Source organism: Quercus lobata, chromosome 11, assembly GCF_001633185.2.
Source record: "Quercus lobata isolate SW786 chromosome 11, ValleyOak3.0 Primary Assembly, whole genome shotgun sequence".
NCBI classification, from domain to species: Eukaryota; Viridiplantae; Streptophyta; class Magnoliopsida; order Fagales; family Fagaceae; genus Quercus; species Quercus lobata.
This window is the reverse complement of record NC_044914.1, coordinates 52,346,808-52,356,915: the sequence shown is the minus strand read 5'-3', so window position 1 is coordinate 52,356,915 and position 10,108 is coordinate 52,346,808. Positions and strand designations below refer to the sequence as shown.

At 33.9% G+C, this 10,108-nt stretch overlaps 2 protein-coding genes across 3 annotated transcripts; one reads left to right on the top strand and one right to left on the bottom strand.

The window, feature by feature from the left end:
• The first annotated feature begins 3,399 nt into the window (after positions 1-3,399).
• On the top strand, positions 3,400-5,001 carry LOC115968379. The gene is made up of 5 exons (XM_031087762.1): positions 3,400-3,694; positions 3,805-3,902; positions 4,004-4,167; positions 4,280-4,361; positions 4,509-5,001. Exons 1-5 carry the CDS (start codon positions 3,658-3,660, stop codon positions 4,620-4,622), a joined length of 495 nt encoding a protein of 164 aa, XP_030943622.1. The 5' UTR covers positions 3,400-3,657; the 3' UTR covers positions 4,623-5,001.
• Positions 5,002-6,018: 1,017 nt separating this feature from the next.
• Positions 6,019-9,685, bottom strand: LOC115968376 (dnaJ homolog subfamily C member 17). 2 transcript variants are annotated; one of them, XR_004086739.1, is made up of 5 exons: positions 9,404-9,685; positions 8,382-9,070; positions 8,089-8,271; positions 6,686-6,784; positions 6,019-6,322 (listed from the first exon to the last, which is right to left on the bottom strand). XR_004086739.1 is itself a non-coding variant. In XM_031087760.1 (4 exons), the coding sequence occupies exons 2-4, from the start codon at positions 9,066-9,068 to the stop codon at positions 6,764-6,766; spliced, it is 891 nt and encodes a 296-aa protein (XP_030943620.1). In that variant the 5' UTR covers positions 9,069-9,070; positions 9,404-9,685; the 3' UTR covers positions 6,464-6,763. The 2 variants fall into 2 exon arrangements, 1 of the variants encoding a protein (XP_030943620.1); XM_031087760.1 differs by lacking the exon at positions 6,019-6,322 and having other exon boundaries at positions 6,464-6,784.
• Positions 9,686-10,108: the final 423 nt, after the last annotated feature.

Below are 10,108 nucleotides of genomic sequence, written 5' to 3'. Positions count from 1 at the left end.
TTTTATGTTGACCAAAGATAGTTTTTCTTTGACTCATCTTTTTTTATGCTACCAAACACTGAAAAATATGAAAAACTATCTTTACACAAAGTTTTCCATCTTCCATCGAAACAAACGGAACAATTCAAAACATATATATATATATATATATATATATATATATACACACATATATTATACAAGTCAATCCTTTCCATTTTTTTTTTTTTTATTAGTGTGACTGTTATTTATTCCAACAGTACTATAAGCATGAATTTTATAAAAAGGTATATAACACAATCTGCCAATTGTTTGAAATACAAACTCTTTTGGTCTTTGATCTGAACTTTGCCACTTATTTTTATCATAAATCAAACATTAACTTTCTAAATACGGTATTTGTACTTTGCTTTCCTATAAATTGTTTTCAAATTTATGATATGGTGGTATAACAATTAAGATTACTTGATAGAGAACTAAATTACAAGCCATCCAGCTGCATATTGAGCATTGCGAACGGCGCTACAGGAGTCCTAACTCAAAAATTAGTAACAATACACAATTGAAGAAATCCCTATCAAAGCAGTTAATATTCCATAAATATGGTATTTGTACTTTTGCTTTCCTATAAATTGTTTTCAAAGTTATGATATGGTGGTATAACAATTAAGATTATTTGATAGAGAACTAAATTATGAGCCATCCAGTTGCATATTGAGCATTGCGAACCGTGCTACAGGAGTCCTAACTCAAAAATTAGTAACAATACACAATTGAAGAAATCCCTATCAAAGCAGTTAATATTCCAAAGGCTCAGCTCCTCTTCCAAAGTTTTTTGATTACATGCAAAAGAGAGCGAATAATTAAATAATATGACAGTACTACTATCACTCAGCCCCATTAAATTTTGTATCCAATCCTTTGAAAATTAACCCGATAGCCACTTAATGAAGATCCAAAAGTATTGAATATATAGTTAAGAGTAAGATTAATAGAGGATGAAAAATAAGAATGTAAATATTACCCATTTCTTTCTTAACAGAAAGAGCAATAGGAGGAGAACATACTATGATATTGCAGTATCAAAATTTAGAGAGTATTTGATAGATAACTAAATTACTAACAACATCATGAGAATCCTTTCTTCAACATGAAGACCAGTAGCTTTAGCACAAGCTCTAGAACCATTAAACAATAAAACACATAGAACCTACCATAGTCGGGATATGGACAAGAAAAGCATAGTTGACAAATGATACTTTTCAGGAATGAAATAAGAATGTACTTAACAAAACGAAGAAGCTATTAATTGAAAGAAGAGTGCTGCTGAACCTTGAGCACTATATTCTCAAGATATCACATAACCAACATACCTCACTGATGATTTCATTGACCAATTGTTTAATAGTCAGAGTTTGCGTGATGGTCCCTTGAATCTGTAATGTCCTTTCAATCGATGTATCATTAGGGGATAGTTCCAATGGTATCACCTACACAATGAAAAAAAAAGGTATATAATCAGAAAATCAGGGGATAGTTCCAATGGTATTGTTGTAAACACTTTTTACATCACCTGGTGATGTAAACATATAAACACCCAATATTTAAAATAGTGTGTACCCAAGAATGTTTATGTATATATATGGGGTACAAAACAATAATTGCGAAAAAAATGAATAAATATATACACACATGAACATACACATAAACATAAAAATATATATAAATAAATAGGAAAATGAACAATTAAATATTGTGAATGAATAAATAATTGACATTTTTTAATGTTTTCTATTGAAATCGACATTCAAATCTACTTGAATCACTCAAGATCAACGAGTTTGTTGAACTCAAAGTTGTTTTTCAATTCTTGCATTGAACCCTAACATTTGGTGCGTTTTTGTTGATCTTAACAATGACACAGCATTTTGAAAACATCTTACTATTCTAGTTTATTTTCAAGAACCTTAATGCTAATCTACATGTCAGAGTGGATATCAAATTAACATTAAATTAAGGTATTGATTGTAAAATTTTGAATTTTTGGGTTCACGTCACAAATACCATTATCATTTAAGGTGGATGGTTGTAAATTTGTAATTAACCCATCCAACAATTGACAACTTGCGTTTTAACTAGACAATTCACTGTTCATTCACCATTATAAAGACAATTCATTATATACATTTCCTTACATTTTGCTTAGTAGCTTTGTTCAAAGGAAAACACCTCTGCTTTTTATCTTCTCCTTCTTCTTCTTCTTTGGATCAAAAGGTTCGTAGTTAATGGTTTGTTAAATCTCAGTAGCTCAGTCTTTGATGGGTTTTGCTTTCTGAATTTGTTAATCTATAAGTTAGTAGTGGCTCGGGCAATTAGTGCATTGTCTTGGTTGAGAATTACTAAAAAATTTAGCAACCTCATTTGAAGTTTGGGTGTGAAATTATCGGTTTTGTGACAGATAATATTTGGGTATTGCTTTGAACTGTTTATAGCTCTTCTTGGGAATTTGGGTAAGTTTTCATTTGCTGCCATTATGTAGTCTATGTTGTATTTGTTAATTTGTCTAATTGAAACATTCATTTAGAGTGACTTAGAAAATGTCTATTTATGGTTGAGTGGTGTGCATTATTCATTTGGGTTTCTATTTTTTTTTTTTCCTTTTATTTTTTGTTCCACCCATAAATTCCCACTAAGGACTAAAAGCTAAGTTGCACGTACACCAACATAAGTATGGGTATGATACTGGTACAAGAATACATCATTTATTGAAAAATTATGGTATGACATGTCTAGGAATACAACAATTAATTAATTAATCAATTAAATTATATATTTAGGTATATTTTAAATATTTTAGACATAATTATGTTTATTTTAAGTTTTAAAATTAAGTAACAACAAAAAATGCTTGAAAACATATTTAAAATTAGGATTGAGATCCAGTGCAATTGCAATACCATGCAATTAACCTCCTCCTTCTCACAACATTTTTTACTTTTTCTCATTTTTTTTTTTATTCAATGGTCGAGATTTAAAATTTTCTTTTTATAACTTTAAATTTCAATCATTCATAGCAATTGTATTAGGTGTAATAATCCCAATCCCTAAAATTAATTATTTATGTGATTTCAAGGAGGTTTGGGGTACTATTGTAATTATATACGTGCTCTGGTCTTTTTTTTTATTTGTTAGGAATTTTTTTTTTTTTTTGGATAAATTAGTTAGGAAATTTTGATTTTGGGTTTGGGTATTTTTATATGGTAGTTTTTTTTTTTTTTGGGGGGGGGGGGGGGGGTTTGTGGGGCTCTAAAGTGGACTGTATACACATGAGCCAGCAACCCAACCTATTCACACTAAAGCCCAGACTGAAATTTAACCAAACTCAAGCCAAGCCCACTACAAAAATATACCCCCACACACAGACCCACTTTACAACTCTCTCTCTCTCTCGACTTATCTGTCTCTCGCCAAAGACCCTGCCGAAGTGGCTAAGACCTCTGTGCTCCGCCGCTCATACATATTCACCACCGCCACCACAGGCGGTGATTCTCTCTCTCTCTTCTCGGTCCGCCAGCACCCGAGTCGGACACGGATACCTGGCCAAATTTCGCGTGTCCGTGCTAAAAGTTTCTTCCTTGCATTTCTGTAGACACAGCTCTAACAAATCAGTTGATCCAGATGGTGTTTGTTTCTGTCCTGCCAGCAAATTGTTCAGGTTTCTTTTTCTCAGAGGCTGTTAATCTTGTATATAGTTTATATGTGTTCAGAACTCTGTGTGTGTGTGTGTGTGTGTATATATTTTTTGATGTCCTATATTTTCTGTAGGTTTGGTTCATTGCTCTCCTAAACTACCATTCAAGGATGGAAGACATAAATCTACCAGATATAATGATTATAATGCCTTTCAGCTACCATCTACACTGGTAACTTATTAATTCCTCTGTGGGTTTGGGTGTCTGTATGAAACAGCTTATACTTTTTATGTGACATCTCATCTTTGAACATTGGGAAATTTACCTGGCAGATTCATAGAGCAAGGATTCAATGTTCTCATCCAAAGCAGCATTTTGGTGTCAGATATGTGGTGTCTGTTGGAAGAAGAAACCATCATCATCAGTTGAGTTTTGATGATGATGATGACTTGTCTGAGGAGCCCTTTTGGCTCAGTTGGATTAAGGATGCTTTTTGGTATTGTACTTAACAGCTCTTTGTTATACTCTCTTGTAATACATTGATGATTGAATACATTGTTAAACTAGCTTTTGTGAATTAAGTATTGTTTTTTTATATTCTTTTTCAGGGGTTTGAAATCTTTATTTGTATTTCTTGCTGAGCAACCTAGTCAGCTGAAGTACATAGAGTGGCCAGGTTTCCAGAGCACGGTATGTAAAGTTTTTATGGTTCACTTGGAAGTTTAGAAGTGTACAACCATGTTGCAGACTTGCAGTGGTTTTCAAAATTTATTTTAGTTTAGTTTGATGCCATATAATGTTGCATATAGCTGAGATTTTCTCTCTGCTGTTCTGCAGTTGAAGACTGCTACTCTCACTCTTGCTCTCGTTGCAGTGCTCATCGTCGCACTATCAACGGTTGACTCTGCCCTTTGCTATATGTTAGCTTTGATTCTCAGGAGAACCCCATAATTAAATGATGTACCTAGAAGTGTTTATTTTCAATGCATGGTCTAGCTCAAACTTGCAGATGCTCTTCTGTTGATGTCATGTCTCTAGCATTGTAAGAAGTAAAAGAAAAGAATTTTGAGAAGAAATCTGTTTGCCTTTGGAAAAATTTGAAAGCTAGAGCTCTCTTTATAAACTTCTTGTCAAAACAGTTGCTGTGACTATTAAATGAAGATGTAGACTCCAGAATAGAATTCTTAATGTTGCTCCTCTTTTCTTTAATCTTCTCTCTTTTGGTGTAAAAATTATTCAAAGAAAAGTAAACTATGTATTACTATTTGAGCTCATGGTTGAAATTTTGAAGGATGATGTTCATACTGAAAGTCTCTTATTTGTGAACCAATTTCAGTAAAATCTCCATTCTTTGCTTCAATTTTACTCGATGTTTCTCCATGCATACCCTTTTTATCTTGGCATAACACTCACCATTCTTTTGTTTTATTAGCTACTCTAGAGTAAGGGGAAAAAAAGGAACCTCTTTTTTCGCCCAGGAGGGATGCATATATTTTGGTCATTTTATTGGATAAATGGCTAAAATGTCATATGAAATTGTAGGATGGCATAAGTGTTAATGTTGGCAAAAACAATTAACTGATGGTGATAGTGTAGCAATATAACAGTGGTTGAAAAGATAACCGGCGGTGATAAAATGTACTGAAGTGAAGTAAAGGCATAAAAGATGTGATCATTGGTGGTGACAAACTGGCAGTAGTTGATAGTGATGATGAACTGGCGGTGAATGGTAGAGACATTAGGGAAAACATGCATAACTGATGGGAGCTATGGTCGCAGTGAATGGAACTCTAAATGACAATGATGGCAATAGTAGCAATGTTGATAGTTAATTGTAGTAATGAATGGATGGTGAGTGGTAGAGGCAACATCCAGAATTGAATTGTGGGTTGTAAGTAATCACAGCAACTGCTAATATGATAGTTTTAATGTTGTCGTCTCTTGGTGACAATAGAAGTAGTATTGCGGTCACAGACTCACAGGAGTGTGGTTTTACTCAAGGTTGATGCCAGAGTAGAGATCATAGTAATCGAGATTGGAGTCAAGAGCTAAACAAGCAGTAAGTAATAAATATCTGAGACTTCAAAGACAAGTCCTATACATCATTACTGCACAGCAAATCAATGCTAGCAAAAATTTGTACGCCATTTGCAACTATACCAATTAGTCACTTCAAAAATACAAGGTTTTCAAACTTTGAAAACCACCGTATCGAATCCCAATAACGCTCTTCTACATGTTACCACCCATTAAACTTAAAGTACTCTTTGTGGGTCCATTGCAGTTTAGATTTTTCACTGGAATTGAAAATCACTGTCCTGAGAACTTAATTCAGTCAAAGAGACTCTTAACACAAATACACAAAGACTAAACTAGTTATTTCCACTTTTCTCTTTTGATACAATATAAAATGATTTCCAAACATGAAATGATTCAACCTTACATTTTTTTTTTTATTCGAACCTTTCATAGTTTGATTGTTACATGTTAATATACAGTTTAAACCTGAGCCCTACGAAGTACTAAGAGATGCTCTCCCTAAAAAATGCTGAGGTTACATCAAAAGAATTAGTCAGTAACATTAGATCGGGTAAAAGATAGGAAACTTTTCTGCAGCAAAATCTTCAGGAAGCAGTTTGCAGAAAGGTGTCCTGCATATTTAAGACTTAAGACATATCAGCCGGGCAAAATAAGTTTTCCTATTCCAACATTTACAAAATAACATAAATATTATTCAAAGAAATGCAAATCCCAATCCTTTTAAGCCCTTAGCAAGCACATCCAGTAAGATGAAAATAAAGGGTATTTGTCATATGGACAACACCCATAACATACATATGGTGCCCCCAAATTGGAGTAGAGTCAGTAAACCAGTCAAGAGCTTTAAGAAGATGCTGAGCTAGTATTTCCACAAAGAAATAAAAGGGGGAAAACTGACATAGAATTGACACTAAGGAGATTTAAATATATGGATCTTTTTCTTTTTTTGCTGAAATATATGGATCTCTTCTTACATTATTACATCAGGTAAGTGTTAGAATTCAGGGAGAGCATGAGTCACAGGAACCTCTTGCTTTGATGTTCTGCATTTCCTATTTTTGCTTTTCTGCAGCCTGTTCATCACCAAAGTTGACAAAGTAAGAAGAAGAAATAAAAGAACAAAGTAATGGAATGTAAGCATAACAAGATACAATACTTTCCACAGCAACCTCTCACACCACTTTTTCAAGCAAGCATTTATTAAATTATAAAGACGAATTCAAATATCTATCAATCTATGTATCTATCTATATATATATATATGCTACCAAATGACATATCCAGTTGATTGACATCAACTAATCTATACTGGTATAATGACATAATCAAATCAGGAGACATTTTTACATCAAAATATCATGCCAGTTGAAGTCTGTATCTACAAAAAAGGTAGAATTATATGCTATCAATAGGTGTATCAGACTATTGCATGTGATATTGCCATTTGTTTTATATTAACATCTACAACAACAACGACAACAACCAAGCCTTATAGTTCTAAAACTCTGCCTATGTATGTATGCAACCTCTCACACCACTTGTTCAAGCAAGCATTTATTAAATTATAAAGACAAATTAAAATATCTATCTATCTATCTATATATATATATATGCTACCAAATGACATATCCAGTCGATTGATATCAACTAATCTATACTGGTATAATGACATAATCAAATCAGGAGACATTTTTACATCACAATATCATGCAAGTTGAAGTTGGTATCTACAAAAAAGGTAGAATTATATGCTATCAATAGGTGTATCAGACTATTGCATGTGATATTGCCATTTGTTTTATATTAACATCTACAAAAACAACAACAACAACCAAGCCTTATAGTTCTAAAACTCTGCCTATGTATGTATGTAGCATCATATTTTGATGACAGCTGGTCACAAGCATGAAAAAAGGAGGGAGGTAGGTTGACAACCGGTTTAAAACGGAATCACATTATTGTGGATGTATCTACATATTAACATCTATAACAATATGCTTATCAAAAACATCTATAACAATAAATTAAAAATGTGCCATTGGAAGCCAATTAGAAAGTCTAATATAATTTTTAGTAAAAAGAACCCTACAGTAGGATGAAATGATCATCTGAAATTGGACTACAATAGTTCTCACCACACATTCAAGTTAATGGCAAATATTACTATCTATAATGAATGATATATAGAGAAAATGAAAGTTTGAGATAAAAGAATCCTTAAGGCCACAATACAACAACTCAATCTATAGTTAGTTAAACAAGGTGATTTAAATTTGTGACGTCCATTATGCTCATCACAAGTTTGGATGGAGTGCATTAAAAGAAAAATATGGAATCTTAAATAGTCAAAAAAAAAAAAAAAAAAAAAAAATCAAACCTTCCGGAGTTTCATTAAAACAGAATCTTCAAATGCAGTATAACCAGCCCCAACCAAATTATTTAGTTTAGGCTCTGCAGATCTTGGGGGAGAACTCGGAGTCCCTGCTGTCATTGGAGGATGAAGTGGCAAAACTAGCAATGGATTAGAAAGATGACCACATACACTTCCCGTAGCAGCAACCTAGCCAAAAAGGAAAAACCAAAATAAGTGATTAAACAAAACAACGAAAAAAGCAATACTTCAAGTGCACTGGATTAACTTAGTATTAGTATTCGTCATAACAAACTCACCGCTCCTTCTTTAGCCGCCATCACCACAAGTGCTGAACCCTTTTTCTTTGAACTCTTAATGACAACATCTTCCACCTCTCCAAACTTTGAAAACAACTCTCTCAACTTCTCGGCCGTATAGTCTTCCCCAACCTTCTCCCACGAAACTTTAAGCATCTTCTCCTTATCCATTGTGGAAGCCCCGGCACTACTCGTACTCTCCTTTCCAACTCCTGCTGACTCCCTCCAAATATTTGATCCCATATTCGCCCCTTTATTTGCATGCATTGCACGTATTCGCGCAATCTCTTCTTTCAACTTCCTAGCAATTCTCTCCTCATCTTCTCGCGCTTTGGCTTCCGGGTCAGGAGCAAATGCGGCTCGTTCCCTTTCTTCAAGGTCCGAAACCATCTTCTGTCGCTTGGAACCACGCCTGGAATCAAGCTCTGCCTTCCGACGTTGCTGCTCACGCTTAACTCGAAGAAGATCATCAAACAGTTTCCTGGCTTTCTCATCCTTGAGAATCTCATACGATGACTGAAGCCTCTGGAAATCAGCAAGGGCTTGTTTATCACCAGGCCTCTTATCCGGGTGCTTCTCCAAAGCCTTCGATCTGTACCCCTTTCTAATATCATCCGCACTCAGCTTAGCACCTTCCTCACCAGAAGGCAACCCAAGAATAACATAGTGATCAACTTCCACATCCATATCTGAAATTCAAAATATGGAACACTCAGTTTTCGTTCAGAACTTCTATCGAACAGTTTGACGACAATATTCAAAAGGTGTAAAAACTTGAAATTTGCAGTGACCCAAATGTAAACATGTTGAGCACAATTCCAAACTAGTGAGAAATTACTAAAACCACGGAAATTAAATAGTTCTAGATAGACCTAGCATTCATATCATCAATATATATACACTTTCATATTTTGCTTTTGACAAGTATCAATATACACACACATATATACACATATAGTTGATGAAAAAATCCAAATTCTAACAATAACATGAAGTTTCAAGAAAAACCCAGAAACAGAAACCTGAATAAGAAGCTAGAGCAGAGGGTCGGTGAGGAAGCGAGGCCTAGAGCTGAAACTCTAGGGAAAACTAGTTTCTTGAGTTGTTGGAGACCCAATTTCAAGTTTGAGTTGCCGAAGCAATCGAACGGCAGAGAATCGTTGTGCTGAGAATGTAGTTGTGGCGGCGTGGTCCAATTTTCTCTTCGGGGGTTCAGACTTCAGAGACGTAGCGTTGAACAGGGAGAGAGAGAGAAATCCGTTTTGAGTTTTTAATACCCACTGACTTCAAACCTCAGATCTCTCAGTTATATGGGATCGGTTGCAATGGATGGGGTTATGCATGGTTAAGTGTTTTTTATTTTTATTTTTATAATTTTTTATTTATTTATGGAAATATGCATGGTTAAGTTAATCACAAATAAACATTTCTAATTTTTTTTTTTCAAAAAAAAAAAATTCAGGCTAAATTTTGTTCATATAAATTAAATCATATATATATATATATGAAGAGTTCTATATTTTTAATTGTGTCAATTTAAATCTAACATTATCATTATCATGATGAAGATTAAAACCCTCCTTTCACTCGATCAAATTCTAAGTGAGAAACATAACACTAATATACCCCAAAAAAAGAAGAAGATTTATTCAACTAGTATATCTTATTCATTTTATTTTCTCACATTACAGAATTAATTAAGTCGAGTTCGAGTTAGAGTTAAGCCC

Bases quoted from the DNA above. Each gene is read 5' to 3' on its own strand.
- LOC115968376 (XM_031087760.1), bottom strand. From the start codon at position 9,068: ATGGATGTGGAAGTTGATCACTATGTTATTCTTGGGTTGCCTTCTGGT. The intron at 8,272-8,381 runs GTGAGTTTGTTA...CTTTTTGGCTAG, and splicing joins TGGCGGCTAAAGAAGGAGCG to GTTGCTGCTACGGGAAGTGT. The intron at 6,785-8,088 runs GTTTGATTTTTT...GGTGATGAACAG, and splicing joins TTTTAATGAAACTCCGGAAG to GCTGCAGAAAAGCAAAAATA.
- LOC115968379 (XM_031087762.1), top strand. From the start codon at position 3,658: ATGGTGTTTGTTTCTGTCCTGCCAGCAAATTGTTCAG. The intron at 3,695-3,804 runs GTTTCTTTTTCT...TATTTTCTGTAG, and splicing joins CCTGCCAGCAAATTGTTCAG to GTTTGGTTCATTGCTCTCCT. The intron at 4,362-4,508 runs GTATGTAAAGTT...GCTGTTCTGCAG, and splicing joins GGCCAGGTTTCCAGAGCACG to TTGAAGACTGCTACTCTCAC.